Genomic DNA, 19534 nt, shown 5'->3' with positions numbered 1-19534 from the left:
AGCTCCAAGTATTGGAATTGATGCTACTGTGGATTACCATTTACTGCTTTACGTATGATGAGTTTATGTCTACTGACAATCTTTTTGACCCCTTAAAAATAGATAGCATCTTTGTGACATAAGATACTTTTCCCTTTAATTGTATCAGATATTGATGATAGGATTGCCACCCCAGGTTTAATATTTGTTGGCTATATTTTTTGTCTATTTTCTAAAATATGAGGTGATATTCATATAAAATTAACAATTTTGAAATGAACGGTTCTGTGGCACTCAGCAAGTTCACCATGTTGAACAACTATTGCATGTATCTAGTTCCAGAACATTTTCATCACCTTAAAAGAAAACCCTGTTCCTAGTGAGTAGTCGCTTTCCATTCCCTTTTTTCTAAACCTTTCCATATTCTTATGTTTTAGTTGAGTGTCTTGTATACACCACACTGTAAGACATTTCTTTCTTTCTTTTTTTTTAAGATTTTATTTTTAAGAAATCTCTACACCCAACATGGGACTTGCACTCACAGCCCTGAGATCAAGAGTCGCATGCTCCACTGACTGAGCCAGCCAGGAACCCCAAGACATTTGTTTCTTATTTAAATCAAATCTAAAAACTCTCTTTTAACTGGTGATTCTAACCCAATTACATTTACTCATACATTAGGAGTAATTCTTACATTAGAAGTTTATTGCCACTGGGGTGCCTGGGTGGCTCAGTTGGTTGAGCATCTGGCTTCAGCTCACATCATGATTTTGCGGTCTATGGGTTTGAGTCCCACCTCGGGCTCTGTGCTGACAGCTCAGAGCCTGGAACCTGCTTCCGATTCTGTGTCTCCCTCTCTCTCTGCTCCTCCCTGCTTGTGCTCTGTCTCTGTCTCTCTCTCTCTCTCTCAAAAATAAATAAATATTTTAAAAAGTTTATTGCCCCTGACTTTTCATATTTTCTATCCACTGTGTATTCTTTTTAAATTCTTTTCTTTTTCCCATATATACCTTTTGGATAGGTCAAGGGTGGATGATGAGCCAATATTATGTAGCTGGTAAAAAGTTATGATGTCTACAGAGAAGCATAGGGCATGTATGTAATATCAACATACTTCTGTAACTAGTGTGTAAATATTTATGCATGAGTATAAGAATTGAAGGTCAGTATAAAAATGTGGTCATGTGATTCTCACAGGTTTCTTTGAAGAGGTCATTTAAAAATTAATTTTGGAAGAGGGGCACCTGGGTGGCTCAGTGGGTTGAGCTTCCAAGGTCGGCTCAGGTCATGATCTTGAGATTTGTGAGTGCGAGCCCTGCATTGGGCCCTCTGCTGTCAGCACAGAGCCCACTTCAGATGGGCTCCCTCTCTCTCTGTCTCTCCCCAACTTGTGCTCTCTCCTAAATAAATGAACATTAAAAAATTGTTTTCAATTCCACTATACTTACCATACAGTGTTATATTACTTTCAGGTGTACAATACAGTGATTCAACACTTGTTTCCGTGCTCATCACAAGTGCACTCCTTAATCCCCTCTGGTGACTACCAGTTTGTTCTCTATAGTTAAGAATCTGTTTTTTGGTTGGTCTCTCTATTTTAAAGATGTCATTTCTTTTTTTTAATTTTTCAACCTTTTTTTATTTATTTTTGGGACAGAGAGAGACAGAGCATGAACGGGGGAGGGGCAGAGAGAGAGGGAGACACAGAATCGGAAACAAGCTCCAGGCTCCGAGCCATCAGCCCAGAGCCCGACGCGGGGCTCGAACTCACGGACCGCGAGATCGTGACCTGGCTGAAGTCGGACGCCCAACCGACTGCGCCACCCAGGCGCCCCAAAGATGTCATTTTTAAGGTTGGCCAGGCAGAATGGCATTAAGGAAAGAAAACTAATTTTTAAAAATTTTTTTTAATGTTTATTTATTTTTGACAGAGAGAGAGAGAGAGAGACAGGGCATGAGTGGGGGAGGGGCAGAGAGAGAGGGAGACACTGAATCTGAAACAGGCTGGGGCTCGAACTCACAGACTGCGAGATCATGACCTGAGCTGAAGTCAGACGCTCAACCGACTGAGCCACCCAGGTGCCCCAAGAAAACTAATTTTAAACACAGTGACATTGGGATTTAAGTGCCAGCAGAACCCTAGCTTAGGAGCCTCAAAAAGGGTTATAAAGCTCTGATAGCCCCAGGACCACAGGAAATAGAAACCACTCAACAATCCTGATTTTTCTTTTCCCTTCCTGTTGAATCCAATTCTTAACTTCAAAATTTAAATGAAAAGTAAATAAAAGTGTTGGGAAGTGACCTTTCCATTAACTCTAAAGGAATCTCAAGAATGACCACATTTGGGAGGAGGCTATAGGACATTGGAGGCTAAACTGACACGAGGACAGGAAGCATGGCGCCCGGGAGCAGCCCAGGGAGTGTCCATGACCTTGGAAAGAAGATCACTTTTGGGGAGGCAGCTTACCGCTATTCCCTTCTCACCTAGATGCCTAGATTCTCTTTCCCACATTTTATTTCATGATAAACCATCTACAGATCTGTCTCTGTGCTGATTCGGGAAAGAAGAGAAATGTGGGAGGTCTGAAGGGCGGCAGCAGTTTCCTTTCAAGGACAAAGGAGAATGACTGAGAGTAGTGGGGGCAGCTCAGGGCACCTGCTGTGTCTGAGGGCTGCACAGAAGCTCCTGGCCCAGGGAGCCAAACCTCTGATGAGGTTTTGGGGTGATGGGGGGCTCATGGGGTCTGGAGCTGATGGCCAAGAAAGAATTCTGGAAGACTTCTTTGGTGCAAAAAAGGTGATTTTATTAAAGCATGGGGGCAGGACCCATGGGCAGGAAGAGCTGCATTCGGGTCCTGATGGGTATCTCATTATATACCCTCTGGTTGGGAGGGGGTCAGGGATAGAGTAAGTCTCTAAGGAATTTTGGAAGCAACCTTTCCAGGACCTAGCTGTTGCTAGGGAAGTGCCACTAATTACCATTTAATACAACCTCAGTCATGAGACCCTTTATATGTATATCAGGGGCCATAAGCTTGGAGTATGATTGCCAGCATATATCCTGGGGCAGTTGAGATAAAGGAAGTTGACTTACAGGATCATTGAGGTTGGGATAATGTTAAATGGAGGTTCTCTTTTGCCCCCAGCAAAGTGTCATCATCGAGGCAGCTGAACTCCTAGAGGGAGGTCACTTTGCTGGTTTCAAGGACTTGTCAATTGGCTGTAGGCAGTAAGGGAGTTTAGTTTTTCATTTGCCTTAGTTTCCCGCAGCACCATGATAAGCACTTAAACCCCTTTCCTTTGTTCTTGGGTAACCGGGAGTGTCTGAGGAATATCACATAGATCCCACCTGGGAGTGTGTATGCCAGCCTGTATTTTGCCCTCAGCCTGCTTCGTAATTCCCTCATCACCTCCAGCCAGGCTGCAGGAAACAAGTGAGATAAGACTTGGTCAATGTACACCTTTACTCCACCCAGACAAGCTGGATTATAGGTTTATGGCTCTTCTCCTTTGACCCCATTAGCCTCTGCCCTTAACATTCTTTTGTATGGAAGGCTCAGTTGTGTGTGGAGAATTTTAAATCATTTCCATAAGTCATGCTTTAGTCTAAGATCCAGCATCCAGGCAGAAGGAGGCCAGGTGGATGTGCCCATCTCTTCTGCCTTATCAGGAAGAAAATGAGCATCAGAAAATTCACTACCTAGTGAGTCAGAGGGTGAACCTGGAAATCCTCTGGTGAGAGTGTATCTGTGGGGAACAGGCAGCTCTTCTCTGCTGCCTGTCCTCCCTTGAATGAATTTCCCTCAGGATGATGGGAACAAATTCCTTTGTTCTTTGCCTGACAGAGACTGATCCTTTGATGGTCACTTTCCTCAGCATTATTCCAACAAAGGAGAAAAGACTGGCCTGCTGGGACCCAGGTTGACTGGAGTGACCCAGGTGCCCCCAGTGTCCCTCCCACAAATGAAGGAGCCCACCAAGCTGGGGGAGAGATTGGGGGAAGAAAAGATGGCCATCGGGTTGGGACAGCCTGACTGCTGTCAGGATGGGGTGGGAGGCAGGGGGGAGCTGTACCCTCCTCTTGATCCCCAGCTTGGGAGGTACTTCCTGTGATCCACCCCTGGAAGTTGGAGCCAGACCCAGCAGGATTAAGAGCCTCCCTACCAAAGAGCGGGGAGTGAACAGGGTCAGAACACGGATCAGAACGGAGGCAGGCAGCGTGACAGTGAGAACACAGGCCCTGGGGTCAGGCACAGCTGGTTCAAATCCCAGCTCTGCCCCTGAAGAGAGGACTTGGCTGTGGGTGAGGGAACTAAACTCTGAGCCTCAGTTTCATCATTTGTGTGGTGGGGACTCTAGATGAACCCACCTCAGAGGCTGCTGGAAGCAGTTTCCGAGAAGACTCAAGGGCAGTGTTTACTTCAAGGACTGGCACACGGAATGGTGTTCTTATTCATACACCATGGCCACCTGTAGGAAGAAGGGCATCATGGTGTGTGGAGGGTAGAGGATGGGCTTGGGGAAGTGTCTGGAAGCACTAATGAGAAGACTAAGGGAGGAGAGGAGAACTTCTAGAAACAGAAGAGCAGCTCACAGGCCAGCAGACCTGGATCTCGCCACTGGCAGTGGCAGCAAGGCTGTCCTCCTCCCCCTGAGGCCGGCCTTACTACCCCCAAGCTCCCCCGTGTCAACTACTGGCAGTGCAGCTGAGCTCACTGGGGGAAGTTTCTGGCTTCCTGAACGGGGGACACAGGCCAAGCAGAGGACGGGGTGGAGAGACCCGGTCTGGGGACAGTGAGTGATGGGGGCTGGGTCAATTCCCCCTGATCCTTGGGTGTCAGATATCTGGGCTGGAAGGGGGAGGCAGGCTTCGGATCTGGTGGGGTTTGAGGGTTCAGAGAATCCTGGAGCCAGGCTGGAGGCTGAGGACCATGCATTCGCTCTCTCCCCACACCTCCCAGACCTGAAGATGCTGCTCAGTAGGTACATGAAAGATTCTCATCATCACTAATCAACAGGGGAATGCAAACCAAAACCACATTGATGTACAGACTTGTCCTATCACCATGCCGTATGCCTGAACCGATTGTAACTTTGTATGTGAACTATACGTCAATTTAAAAAATAAATTAGGGGTGTCTGGGTGGCTCCGTCGGTTAAGCGTCAGACTTTGGCTCAGGTCTTGATCTCATGGTTCGTGGGTTGGAGCCCTGCGTTGGGCTCTGTGCTGACAGCTCAGAGCCTAGAGTCTGCTTTGGATTCTGTGTCTCCCTCTCTCTCTGCCCCTCCCCTGCTTGTGCTCTGTGTCTTTCTTGCTGAAAAATAAATAAATATTAAAAAATTAAAAAAAATAAATTTAAAAACCACATTGAAATGTCACCTCACACATGTTAGAAAGGCTATTGTCAAAAAGGTAAGAGATCACAGTGACTCTCGAGGATGTGGACAAAGGAGAACCCTTGTGCACCCTTGGCGGGATTGGAAATCGCTGCAGTGACTCTGGAAAACAGTATGGAGGTTCCTTAAGATATTAAAACTAGAACTACCAGGTGATCCAGAAATCTTGCTTCTGGGAATTTATCTGGAGGAAGTGAAATCACGATCACATAACGACATCTGAACCTGTGTGGTCATTGCTTCATTACTCACAGTGGCCAGGACACTGAAACAACCTAGATATAATGTGTAGTGGAGTGTACATATATTCCCATGTATACTGATTGGGTTTTGGGGTGATGGTGGGTGTCCAGAGCCAATGGCCAAGAAAGAATTCTTGAAGACACCTTTGGTGCAAAAAGGTGATTTTATTAAAGCACATTTACAGAACCCGTGGGCAGAAAGAGCTGCACTGGGGTTGTGACGGGTAACTGGTTATATACCTTCAGGTTGGGAGGGCATCAGGGATAGAGTAAGTCTCTAAGGAATTTTGGAAGCAAGGTTTCTAGGACCTTGAGGGGCTAGCTGTTGCTACGGAAACACCATTTATTATTGTTTAGTAAAACCTCAGTCATGAGACCCTTCAGATGTGTATCAGGGGGCCATAAGCTTGGAGTATGGTTGCCAACATATACTTGGGGATGAAAAATAAAGGAAGTTTGCAAAGGAATTTTTATATGTTAAAGGAGACTCTCAGGATCCTGGGGAGTCAGGATAATGTTAAGCCAAGATTCCCTTTTGCCCCAGCAAAGTGTCATCATAGAGGCAGCTGAGCTCCTAGAGGGAGGTCACTTTGCCCATTTCAAAGACTTGTCAATGGGCTGTAGGTGGTAAGGGAATTTGATTTTTCATTTGCCTTAGTTTTCCACATCACCACGGCAAGCACATGAACCCCTTTCCTTTGCTCTTGGGTAGCCAGGAGTGTCACACATATTCCCGGTGGTGGTGGTGGTGGGGGCAGTGTGCTAGCTTGTACTTTGCCCTCAGTTTGCCTTATGTTCCCTCATCATATATGATGGAATATTACTCAGCCATAAAAAGAAGGAAGTCTTGTCTTCTATCACAACATAAATGACCTTGAAGGCATTATGCTTAGTAAAATAAGTCAGGGAAAGGCAAATGTTGTATATGACCTCACTCATACATGGAATGTAAAAAAACATGAAGTCATAGAAAAGGGATAGATTTGTGGTGGCCAGGGGTCGGGGGTGAGGGGAATGTAATTTTGTCAAAGGTTACCTCACTCATTCACACCTACTACACAAGTCTCAAAACCTTTAGGTGTGGCTGGACCCCAAGCTGCCTCTTCAAAAACGATCCACTTCTTCTCTGGGGGGTGGAGTTTCTGGTCACCAGGCTCATTTCTTATCCTTGATGAGGCTTGGGGTCTAGCACACCCCCATGCTACCCCTAGTATCATGTGATGGTCCCTTCTGCATCTATCCACCCAACCCTTCTTGGATGAACAGAGCCTGACCAATTTTTGAGAGAATGAGTTTTGCTCCTTCCTATGTTGGCCAAAGGTGTTGGGACAGTGTAACTTCTGAGTGATTTCCTACAGTGTGGTTTCCTCCCTCTAGGTTGGGAAGGACTAACCACCATCCCAGGAACTCTCAATAAATTTTTATTCCTTAAAAAAAAATAAATTAGGTGTGGCTATTCCACAAGAGAAGGAACAGTAAGTACTGGTTTTTGCCCTAAAACAAAAGCATGTGGGTGGTGGGAGAGAGAAGCCCTCTTTCCCCTCTGTGGGCTCCACCATCTAGAGTAATTGGAATGAGGCTTATCTGTCCAAAGACAGAAAGAAATAAAACCACATGTGGAAATTTCAAAGAAGAGAGCTGTGATGCCATGATCAGAGTCTTGAGGTCGCCTCCCCCAATCTTTGCATGTCCTCGGACAGGAGTCAATGGATTTCTGGTTTTTTGGGTTTGGGGGGGTTTTATTTATTTATTTATTTATTTATTTATTTATTTATTTATCTGGCTAAAATTTACATTTCTGTCCCTGACAACTGAATCTCCATTCAGTCAGAAAGGAATTTAGGGGACTGTCACTCCTTCCATGTCTAATGGGGGAGTCATTTCCCCACTCACATGGTGGGTGTTCCAAACCTCTATTTGAAGCCCTCCTTACCCCCTGGGTGGACCATTTCCTTTTTGGACTTTAGTCATGAGAAAACTCTTCCTCTCCTGGGACCTGCAAGTCTCAGTCACTCATCAGATGTGGAGAGGAACAATCTCATAAACATGGGAGGCATTCAGTTCAATGCCTAGAACACAGTGCTTTAAGATCACAGCATGCTTTTCATTCCCTTTAAGACATGAATATAAATGTGTAACTCTTTGATTATTTGCTCCTATTCTTGTGAATTATGTTCTTCCCACTTCAAGATAGATGCCAGGAGGGCAGGGACCTCATCTTGCTTGTTCTGTGCTTGAGTTCACTAGCCTGCAACAGAGAAAGCACTCAGTCAATGTTGGTTGGATAAGTGAATGGATGAGTCCTCAAGACATGGGGTGGTTGGTTGGCTCAGATACCTACAGGACTCTAATAAGTGATAAAACAATATTCTTGACGGGAGAAAAACTCTCTAAAGGCCTGACATGCAAGGGAAGCCATTTTTGATTTCTTTCTTTCTTTTTTTAAGATGTTTATTTATTCTGGAAGAGAGAGAGAGTGCATGAGCAGGGGAGGGGCAAAGAGAGAGAGAATCCGAAGCAGGCTCTGAGTTATCAGCACAGAGTCCGACATGGGGTTCCATCTCACAAACTGTGATATCATGACCTGAGCCCCAACCACGAGTTGGACGCTCAACCCACTGAACCACTCAGGCGCCCCTTGATTTCTTTGTAAGTCAGCATCACTGTACATAAACTTTGCCTGATTTATGGCCCACAGTCACGCATTGTGCATCTGCTTCGTGAATGAGTGGCTTATCTTGTCCTTGAGACATCGATCAATGTTCCTGTTCCCTGTGTTCCTTTACAATAAAACTCATGATTCCTGCCTATGTGCTGTGCACTGCATTTAGTGCTAATGTATAATCCATAATCTTTTGGGCCTTTGCAAGATACAAAAAAGGATGCAACCCTGGAATAACTGTTCATTCTCAGGAGCACTCTCTGTGAAGGTCGTGTTTCCCAGACAGCTGTCCTAACTTGGGCTCGAAGAAAACTCTCTTAACTTGTAGAGATTCTAAAAGGTTTGTTCATTTTGTGCTGACACTCCCCAACATTCATTGAGCACTATGAGACAGGTGCCATTAAGCTTTCCTTTCCCACCTGCAGTTGGAGGCTCAGAGAGGTCAAATTTACTTCACCAAGTTTACACAGCCAGAAAGTGGCAAGGTCAGGATTTGAACGCATGGCAGTCTGATGGGAGTCTGTGCCCTAAAGCAGGAAGCTATCCATGTTACTACACAAGTATCCTCTTGCCTGTTACTCTGTGTTTAAGAACCTGAAGACAAATGAACAATTTGCACTGGTGGTCAGCTGGTCTCTGTTTTTCATTTTTATTTTATTTTATTTCTTATTTTTTTAATGTTTATTTATTTTTGAGAGAGAGAGAGAGAGAGAGAGAGAGAGAGCGAGCATGGGGAGGGAGGGGCAGAGAGAGAGGGAGACACAGAATCTGAAACAGGCTCCAGGCTCTGAGCTGTCAGCACAGAGCCCCAAGCAGGGCTCAAACCCACAAACCCCGAGATCATGACCTGAACCGAAGGTGGATGCTCAGCTGACTGAGTCAGCCAGGCGCCCCATCTCTGTTTAATAAATGAAATCAAGAAATTATAGAACAAGAAGAAAACAAAGGAAAACAAGTTCCCAGGGAATTCAACAGAGGTGATGTCATGGGATCTCCTTAACCAGCAACTGGAATTCATCTAAACTGGCCATCTCCAGCCCCACCCCAACATTCTCTGTGCCTTCAGTCGGGACTTCTTGGCATGCTTCCTTGAGAACACAGATAGATTAAAAGTATCATAGACGTGACTGGCATTAAGGAGCCCAATGGCACATGCACCCAGCACAATCTGCCAAACTCTGCTGGCATAATAATCCCTAGAAACCAATTCCAAGTTTTGTTAGTGAACAAGCCATGGGATTTTCAGTTACACTTAAGGACTCATTAAAAGTTGGCTCACAATTCCCCACCCTCCACTTCATTTGTGGAAATTAAAGAGTCCCTGTGGATCAGCCACAGCGCTGCAGGCAGATGAGATCTGATGCACAGCCCAGGGCTAAGGTGGAGACAGGGCCAGGGATTCATCCCCCTCTGGAGAACTGGTCCCCAGATAGTTTTCCGACTTAGACTCAAGCCCAAAGCTGGCCATTTGATCGACATCAAGAGACAGAAGTGGCAACTGAGGTGACATTCTCTTCCCCCAAGCCACAGGATTCCCAGAGCTGCAAACAGCCGAATGCTACAACATGCACACTGGGGCTCCGGGCAGCAGAACCCAAGCGTGCAAAGCACCTGCTGCCGAGCGTGGCCGCTGTGATCGCTCCGCTCTGCTGACCATGCGGGTGGGGGTGTCCAGAGCTCCGAGGGTGGCTGACAATTCTACTTCTGCAGCAGGCTCACTGCAGTTATGGGTATTACCTGGCCAACACCGCCCCTCCTTCCCCACTACACTGGCAGTCCTGAGAGGGCAGGACCAATCTGAACTTGCTTAGCATTGTGTCCCCCCAGCCGGGCACCTAATAGGTGTTCAATAAAACTGGCTGAGAGAACAAACTAGCCTCTCACTACAACCCTATGGGAAGTCCGTGTGCTGCAAGGTCCCCCTGAGGTGTGAATGGCTATTCCCCAATTTATCTGAAATTCACTGACATCACAGCCAGTCTCCCTCTCGTAAACTGTGTGTCGTCTAATGCCTGTTGGGGTTATGGGGTAACGTATTCTGTAATCTGATCCCCACCTGCCATTTTAGGCCATTTTGAGCCACTCACCCCTCTTGCTGCCCAAGACTCTGTCATGTCGGCCTTACTCTGTTCCTTGGATGGACAATCATCTTTTTGCCTCAGGTCCTTTGGACATGCTGTTCCTTCTGCCTGGTGTACCCTTTCCTCTCACTCTGCCCCTGGAACAAGTGTTGCAGCTGAAACGTCACTTTATCCACGAACCCGCTCCCCTATGCCCACCTCTACCCTCCCTACTCTCTGTGGATTGGTTTTTGGGCTCCTACAGCCAACCGCCTTCCTTCCCTCAAACTCCTCACCCTCTCGTCTCCATTCAGTTATCCATCATCCACCCTCGCCCTTCTACTGTAATGTTCACAGGAGCAGGTACGTCAGTCACGGTGGGCTCCCTGGCGAAGGGCTCAGGCATTGCATACACAGCTGTTGGACACATGCTGGCTGGGGCTGGACTTCCTCTGAGCTGGAGATAAGAGTTACCTCGTGCACAGTCTTTGGGTACCGAGGCCGGACATGCTTATCAAACTAAGCAGCTGGTGTGCCCTGTTCCGACTTTACCCAGTTATCAAAGAGCAGATCAAGCATGAGGCTTCCTCCCCCCATGCACCGTGAGGGGATGAGGGGGGACTTCTTAAGCAAGACGATGACCAAGGATTTGAAGACTTCTTCAGCTTGACTTAACTGGGCAATCCGCAGTGGAAGTTTTGTCCTATAAACACTCACGGTGTCCCTGGTTTGTGCTACAGATGGAAAGTGACTGGACCCGAGCTCCACCTCTAAGAGCAACTGGACAGGAGGGAGAGACAAGGGAGAGCTGAGGTCATTCAAATCTGGGAGATAAATGCCGTGAAGATACAACGGACTCCCAGGACGCCACAGCCCCCCCGACCTCCCTGAGAGCCATCGAGGTACCAAGAGCCAGGAAGGAAAGCCACTGACAGTGAACTCACCACCAACACTAGAGGGCGCCGTCCTGTACTTGTGTCTGGGCTCAGGTGGAAGACACAGGGGCGCGGTGCGGTGGAGGGAAGCAGGTGCAGGGCGCTACTCTTGGGGACAGGCTGGGTCTGAGCCACCTCTCCGTCTGCAGCTGTGAGCAAAGACTCTGATACCAGCAAGGGCTGATGGTCGTCTGGGGGACAGAGCCACTTGAACAATGCTCCTCGGTCACCCCTGCTCAGACCCGGTGGCGAGACCCAGAAATGCACGGGCCTGTCTGGGAGAACAGCTGAGCAGAGCTGCAAGGCTGTGGCTCAAAGCGACTTTGGTTATTGGCCGTTTATCTCCGGTGGCCACACACTCATGCCGGGCACACAGCAGGTGCGCAGGAAATACCTGTGAGACAAACGAAAGCAGGGTGCCCATCGTTCAAGAAAACATTTGAAATGGGCGCTGAGCGGGGAGAGGGGCTCATGTCGACCAAGCACCTACTGGGTGCCAAGCTCTGCACACATGCTGTCTGTTATCCTCATTCAGCCCCATTTCACAGAAGAGCAGGTGAGGCCCAGAGAGGCCAAACCACTTGTCCGGGGCCACAGCGCCCTCTCCAGGCAGGGCTGCAACATGCAGCTGAACTGAGACCTTGGTCTCCACTCCTCCTGGGGCTTGGTATTGACTCCCGTGTGCGATGTTAGCCTGGTATCCTGACCTCTCTGGCCATCCAGAAGCAGCAGTAAAAGAGATTTCTCCTTCGTCCTGAGCTCATTTCTTGGTTGACCGTGTGTTTCTCTGATGCCTTTCCCGATTTGAGTTGTGCCAGAAAATCCCCCAGATTCCCCCCACATTCTGGCTCTTCTGCTGTCCCAGTGGGATAGAGCTTAGAGGAGAGTGTTGGCTGGACCTCAGTCCAGGCTGACACCTCCTTCCAGCCCACTCTCTCCTCCTGGGCCCTAGAGGGTCGGTCCTGCGGTGCCTCCAAGTCCCTTCACATTTTGGCTCCAGTCTGACTCCCCAGCCTCCTCTGAGCTCGTTCTGGACACTTCTCCATGCCTTGGCTCTGCTGGTTCCTCTGCCTGCCGTTCCGTCCCTGGCACTGTGTGCGGGAGACTTTTCATCCTTCCGAGTTCAGCTCAGATGGCCCGTCCCTCCTTTGCCGCCTGCACTGTGGGGTCTCACAACACTCACTGCATGCCTTCCTTCACTGTTTTCTTTAATGCATTTTTATTGAACATTTACTATGTGCAGGAATCATTTTTGATGTTGGGAACACAGCATGGAACCAGTGAGGCACTGTCCCTGCCCTCATGATGTCACAGTGTCATGGGAGACAGCGACCCATAACCAGGTAAGGACAACACTGTATGATAGGGGATCTCCGGGGAAGCGAGGAGTCAGAGAGGCACCAGACCCAGCCAGGAGTGGGGTAATCACGAAAGGCTTCCTGGAGGAGGTGGCAGGTGATCTGAGACCAGTTAGCTGAGGCAGATGGGAGGGAGGCATGAGGGATGTGGTGGGACCTGGGGTGAGAGTCTGGTACATTCAAGAAATTGAAAATGCTCCCATCTCATTTTAGCCTAGAGATGCAAAATGAGGGTTGTAGAATTGAAGGAGACATGTCCAATATTCAGCCCTTAGGGGAACCTGCCCTTTCTCCAGAATCCACCTGTGAGCCCAGACGAATGCCTGGCCCGTGTTTGGGGGCTCCTGCTACTACTTCTCCTCAGACAACTTTTCTGGAGTCAGGCAAGTCTCCCTTGCACAGGAGGGTGCTCACCTAGTCACTACCAGTGGTCAAACATAACAGGTGGGGACAGGTGGGCCTTAGGGCCCTTCTCCAAGACAGTGCAGGGGCATGTCCTGTCCTTTGCAGGATCCATTCCAAACCCCATTGTCCAGCTTTCAGGCCCATAGCTTATCTCCCCCAAGCTCTCCCAGCATGTGGACATAACTCAACCACACAATGTCCCATTCTCTACATTACTGGTCTCCGTCCATCTGGCAGGAATTCCCCTCCCTCTGCTATCAGCCCAGAGAAGGCCTTTTTCATCACCCTTCCAGCACCAGGAACCACATTTCCCACGGTGACCAGCAGATGTCGCCCTCACAGCCTTATCCCAGAGCACGATGGCTCATCCTTGCTCCGTCTGGGACTGGATGCGATATATCTCTGTGTCCCCAGCGCCTGTAACAGTTGCTGGCACTTGGTAGAGACTCAATAGATGCCTGGTGTGGAGTTTATTGACCGAGCCACTCCCACTGGCCAGAGTGCAGTTCTCAAGTCTGGAGTTGAACATCCTGTAATACAACTCATGGATGTAGTGTTTTTGTGGTGTTTGAGGTTTAAGAGTGCCCCCCCAAATAGACATGGGGACCAGGGTTGTCCCTGGCAGGTGACAGGCACCAGAGGGGAGTGAAAAGTTTGAGACAATTCTTTCCTATGGCCAAGACCCACTTGAACTCACTGTGGTCCTGGGGGCCTGGATTGTTCTTTCTGGAAGCCACTGACAGTCTTATCTGACCCCAGATAGCAGAGGAGGACTTCCCTCGAGGAACGCTCTTGAAACTGAGGCCCCCCTGTTGTTCAGGACCCAGGTAGGCATCCTGCTTGGCCAAGTCTAAGAGTATTACTGTGCCTCTCAAAATACCCGTAGCTGTATGTATGGGAGGCTTGTGAATCACCAGATACCATGTTCTCTAAGCAGAGAACATCCCTGATCGGTGGGGGATACTTATTCCATTTTATAAATAGGGAAACTGAGGTCGATAGGTTAGGGGAGTGTATTACATGTCATCAGAGTAAATGAGTAGGAGGTGTGGGGCTCTGAAAACTTTATAAAAATCATGAAAGACAAACAAAGCACAGATTGAAGGAACTCAGAAAATCCTAGCTGGGTGAACTCCAAACAGCATATGGAGACACACACACACACACACACACACACACTCTAGGCAACCTGCTGAAAACCAAAGAAAAGGAGAAAAATCATAATGGCACTCAGAGAGAAAAAGACACGTGAAATGGCACGATGTACGAACGTTTCCTAACAGTGGGTTTATTAAATAGAAGCCTCTCCATCAACATGAGCTTGCCTCTTCTTACCCCATCGCATTCTCCATTTAAGATGTAACGTCACAAAGCCAACGTGTGGGGAAAGGAGTGGCCGTGTGCTCTGAGAGAGCATAAACGTAACTCCAGTGCTGAAATTACTACAATTTTATCTCTGAGAAAATGGGGGATTTTTTGAAACAAATGGAACCAGAAGCCTAAAGGTGCAAATGCACCACAAACTTCGAAGCAGACTTCTGGGGCGGCTACTGTCCCCCGAACCGAGAGAGAAATGACAGCTGCAGAGAATACTTGGGACAGAACACCTTTTCCAAGGTGCTAATGCCATCTCCCGGTGGCGTGAATTGGTGATAAGCCATCTAGAGACCTTGGGGGCCTCACTGAGCCAGGAAGGAAACATCGGATGGTTTACGTGGGGGGTGGCATTTCCTAGTATAGGATGGGCGTGTCTTCAACAATAACCAGAAGGGCTGTGGGTAGCTAGACCAGAAGGAGCTGTGGCCACAGGTGAACACACGCACAAGACCTCACACCATGGAAGGAAAATATCCGCCCATCCGGGGGAAACCGGGTGAGTCAAGAGGCCCAGGGCAGGAGTAGGTGCCCTCAGTACCAGCGACTGCTCCTTGCTTTCCACTCCAGGGTATGGTTCAGGCCCATCCCTCATCCCTTCACATTCCTGGCATGATCCTGGCAGACCATGTGCACTGCCTCATACTTGCCGCATTCCCCGCAGCACAGAGGGACCAAAGGCTGCCCCAGGATGACCCCTGGAAGTTTTTCTGCCTGGCAATGACTCTGATGCTGCTTCTGTTCGACCTCATCCTAGGTGTGGTCCTGGCTGAGGGTAAGGTGGTGAGCCAGTGGGAAATGGGTAATCACATGGACCGAGTCTTGAGAAGCAGGCCCTACAGGGCTGGGGCAGAGATGGGTCAGTAAGGGGGTGACTGGACTGCATCACTGGACTTCACGATTTTAGAGGGAACCTGCCCTCCTCGTCTTAGCTTGCAGTTTGGGGAGTGGGAAAAGAACCGGGTGCTGACAGGTCTAGAGCACATCAGCACGTGTCTCTCCTAGTACTGCTGTTCTCCAACAAGATGCAGGAAGACCTCAAGCAAATGGACATCCAATGTGAGTGCTGAATGAAATGGAGGGCTTCCTTCCCACACGCACCACCAGGTCTTGATCCGCCTTTCTCTGTGGGCCTCTTAGTTGTGCAGGGTCTGGCAGATGCTGGGCACGAGCGGGACATCGTGTGGGGAGAGGTGTTCCGGCAAACGGAAGCTGTGCGGGCAGGCAACGGTAAGGAGGCAGGGTGGGCTGGGTGGGGGGAACTGGGAGTTGGAAGAGGACTGCTGTTGTCTTCAGCACTGCTGATGGTCGTGGTTCTTATAACACGCGAGCGGGTGTTGGGTTGTTTTAATCGATCCTCTGCCAAGGTGGATGTCAACATAAAGTGTGAGGCCCCCTGCATGTATCACTCTGCCATCTGGCAAGGCCCGGCTCTTGCATGAACACATGGGAAGCTACTGTGCTCATTTTGGCAAAGAGGCACAGATGAACAGGTTTGGATCATTTCACCTCTGGAGGCCAGTGCAGCCTGTAGCCTCAACAGAGCTGATGTCCCTCCCCTTCTCCAGAATCCTCCTGCGAGCCCTGCCATGAAAACTGGACGGCATTTCAGGGCTCCTGCTATCAATTTTCCACACAAGAACTGAGCTGGTTCAAAGCCAAGGATCACTGTACAGAGAAGGGTGCTCACCTGGTCATCATCAACAGCCAAGCAGAGCAGGTGAGAAGCAGGGAGGGGTGCTCTGGAGACCCGTCAAGTCATTGCAATCTCATGTCCTTGTTCCCTGTAGAATCCAGTGCAAATCCTGCATTCTGTCCTTCATAATGTCCTTCCGCTGTTTCAGCATGCAGCGTTGCCCAGTATTCAGTCCTGCTTCTGAATGATTCTTCATCGTGGCCCTTCTGTCTGGAATGCTTCCTTCTATCTACCTGGACAGCTCCTACCTGTTCTTCATCAGATCAAACTTTGTCCTTCAACATCCTTCCCACCCCCTCTTCCTTAATACTGGACTATGCTGCCAGATCCCTGGTTCATCTCCTTGCACATGGAGAACTTCCCAGCTAGGGGTGGTTCTGACTCATTCTTGAGTCCATACTGCCTGGAACCAGATTGGACACACTCAGTATGGTTCAGCGGACTCAATGTTTGTCAGTGGAATCCAACTGATTGCCAGAACATTTTCTATGGAGTAGTGTCCAGATTCCTCACCCTGTTAACCATGCCCTTGAATAATCCTATCTACCCTTTAACCAGGCAGTGCTCATCTAGGAGCCATACTGGGCTCTTCTTCCCTCATTGAAGTTTCAGAAAATCCTGGAAGGCACCTGCCATTGTTATCCCCATTTTACAAATGAAAAGCCTGAGGACCGTCAGTGTCCATAATTTGCTAATTACACAGGTCATAATAATGGTGGAAATGGTCATCTACCTAGAGCTTTAAGCCAATGTGTTCAATGGCGACATTGGAGGACATCCTTGCCCATGGGGTCCCCTAGGTCTTAGTCCCTTTCATGGACTGCTTCCACTGCCATTGTCACCTCTGGATGTAGTCTTTCCTGACTTACTTTGCCTTCTTCTCATGCAGGAATTCCTGAGTCCAAAGGAAAATAATGGCTACTGGATTGGCCTCAGGAAACAATACCCAAAGGGCATTCACAAGTGGCAAGATGGCTCAGTCCCTACCTTCCTGTGAGTGTCTCTGTTGGACTCAGAACACCTGAGCTTGTCTGTCCCATTGAATCTTGAAGACATCTTCCCACAGATTCTCAAATTGCCTCCAGGGTCTGATTTTGGCCTGAACCAAACTTCCTGTCATATTTCCGGTTGCCATGCTTATTGCTATTTTGTTAGCTGCAGGTGTGTGTGTGTGTGTGTGTGTGTGTGTGTGTGTGTGTAAAAACCATAATTAAACAACATTAAATAGGAAGTTCTTTATTGTAGGAAGTCTCAGTGCCTTTAATACATTGAAGAGAATTGTACACTCTAAGGAGGGAGTAGACAGTGTGTGGTGTACCAAGCTTATTGAGAGGCACAGCTCATCTGGATATATCTGGAGCTTCTAGCGTCCTATAGAACACACCCAAGGAATCACTGCCCAGGGGATCCAGTCCTAACCCCTCCACGAATGATTCAATGACCTCACATTCTGGTCATCATCTGTTTTTGGACTTTTTTTCGTGTCTACACACTTGACCAGAACCACACGCTAAGCCTCCTGGACCACATCTTGGGTACATCTGCTCTCTTTCACTTCCACTGCTTCTGCCTCAGCTCAGGTCAGGACAAGTGCTGTATATCTTGTACTTAGTCTTACCTTCATCAACCCATGCTCTAGTCAAGTTCAAGGGGCCATCTTCCTAAAACATGCCCTTGGTATACTTTTTGGAAACACCCGATTCCTCAGTGCCACATGGATAACCTAGAATCTTCAGATGGCACCTTTCAGTTCCCACATAGTGGGTGCCAATTCATCTTTGCACCCGCATCTCCTACACTCCCAAGGGCTCTCCACCCCTTTGCCACAGCGATGTGGTAAATGACTCATCTTTTTGGATATTGTCTTGTATCTTATCTTTACGCTTTTGTTCCTGCCGTGTCATCTATCTGGAACATCTTTCACTGGCTCGTGTCAAGCTTCATAGAAGAACCCATCCTGTGCCCAGCGTGAATTAATCCAACTCCCTTAATATCCCAGTCATACCCTATGTAGAGTTTTGTAGCTGTGTTAATTATGATCTTCCTTTGCCTATGTATGTCTTGCCCATCAGACAGGCTGCTACTTTAGGGCAGAGCAGGCTTCCAACACATGGGTGTGTCTCCAGTTGCCAGTACAGGGCTTGGTACACAGCAGGTGCACAATGAACTATATTGGAATGAATGAGTGAGTGTTATAAGCATTTCAAGAAATGTTTAGGAAAGAGAGTATGGGATCATTTCACAGACTTGTCACCTGTTATACACCAGACATTCAAATGCATCATATTCTCAAACTTAATCTCAGAGATCCAGGGATGTTAAGTCATTTGTCCGGTTTGGCCTCATTTGTTTCATTTATAATTCAAGATTATTATTATGAAACAGATGATTATTATAAAACAGTGGTGCTCAAAAGGTGGTGATTTCTTCCTAGAGACATCTGGCACTGCAATATTTTTGGTTGTCACAATGGAGAGTGGGTAGAGACCAGCCATGCCACTCAATGTCCTACAGTGCCCAGGATGGCCCCACACAACAGATAATGATAAAGCTTACGATGTAAATATTTCCTTCATGTAAACACAGTGCTGTAATATATGGTTAGGATATTTTACTTTTAGGATTACTCACATATCCCCAAGGAAAGACCTTTGCCAGTAGCCTTATTCTCTTCTGGGATCTTGTTGGTGAGCCCAGCTGGGCATGGCTGAGTGTGGCTTGCCCAGCACTGTGGTTAAGGGACCGGGATGATCCTTGTGTTTGTTTTCACAGCAACTGGCATGATACCAGATCTTCTCACTATGACTGTGCCTTCCTGGTGGGTTCTGGCTCTTGGTCCTCTACTACATGCTATGCGTATTGGTATCATTGGATATGTGAGAAGCCACAGGTCTGCTGAGATGCTCCCTTTCCTCTATCTTCAGTCTTGGGAAAGATTGTCTTGATGTGTGACCTCAAAACAATTCCCCAGCTTGGCTGCAGAAAAGGGGGTCTCCTGAAAGCCCTAGTCCTCTTGGTAGCGTTGTCTCCCTTTCTTTCCCTTACTTCTAAATTTTGTTGGGGTACATGTAAAATAACACCAAGATGAAACAATGAGCAAAATATATCGTGTAGGACATTCTACAAGACAAATAATCTAGCTTTGAAAAAAAAATGACAGAAAGGCAAATGTCATATTATTAGATATGATAAAATAAAATATAAATAGATAAAATAAAAGAGTCTTAACTGAGAATAAACTGACAGTTGATGGGGGGTGGGAGGGAGGGGAAAGTGGATGATGGGCATTGAGGAGGGCACCTGTTGGGATGAGCACTGGGTGTAGTATGGAAACCAATTTGACAATAAATTTCCTATTAATTAAAAACACAAATAAAATTTGAATCTCATATAAAAAAATAAAAGAGTCTTAACGACGTAACTCAA

General features: G+C 47.7%; 1 protein-coding gene across 2 annotated transcripts; it reads left to right on the top strand.

Moving 5' to 3' along the window:
• The first annotated feature begins 14800 nt into the window (after positions 1-14800).
• On the top strand, positions 14801-19534 carry LOC131510456 (C-type lectin domain family 4 member G-like). Of its 2 annotated transcripts, none has more exons than XM_058727617.1 (7): positions 14801-14911; positions 15077-15187; positions 15418-15471; positions 15553-15642; positions 15981-16132; positions 16998-17101; positions 18881-19534. In XM_058727617.1, exons 1-7 carry the CDS (start codon positions 14875-14877, stop codon positions 19005-19007), a joined length of 675 nt encoding a protein of 224 aa, XP_058583600.1. In that variant the 5' UTR covers positions 14801-14874; the 3' UTR covers positions 19008-19534. The 2 variants fall into 2 exon arrangements, with proteins under 2 accessions (XP_058583600.1, XP_058583601.1); XM_058727618.1 differs by having other exon boundaries at positions 14815-14911; positions 15082-15187.

Source organism: Neofelis nebulosa, chromosome 4 (assembly GCF_028018385.1).
Source record: "Neofelis nebulosa isolate mNeoNeb1 chromosome 4, mNeoNeb1.pri, whole genome shotgun sequence".
Classification (NCBI taxonomy): Eukaryota; Metazoa; Chordata; class Mammalia; order Carnivora; family Felidae; genus Neofelis; species Neofelis nebulosa.
Note: the sequence above shows the minus strand (reverse complement) of the source record. Positions and strands in the feature narration are given on the sequence as shown.

Bases quoted from the DNA above. Each gene is read 5' to 3' on its own strand.
- LOC131510456 (XM_058727617.1), top strand. From the start codon at position 14,875: ATGGAAGGAAAATATCCGCCCATCCGGGGGAAACCGG. The intron at 15,188-15,417 runs GTAAGGTGGTGA...TGTCTCTCCTAG, and splicing joins AGGTGTGGTCCTGGCTGAGG to TACTGCTGTTCTCCAACAAG. The intron at 16,133-16,997 runs GTGAGAAGCAGG...CTTCTCATGCAG, and splicing joins TCAACAGCCAAGCAGAGCAG to GAATTCCTGAGTCCAAAGGA.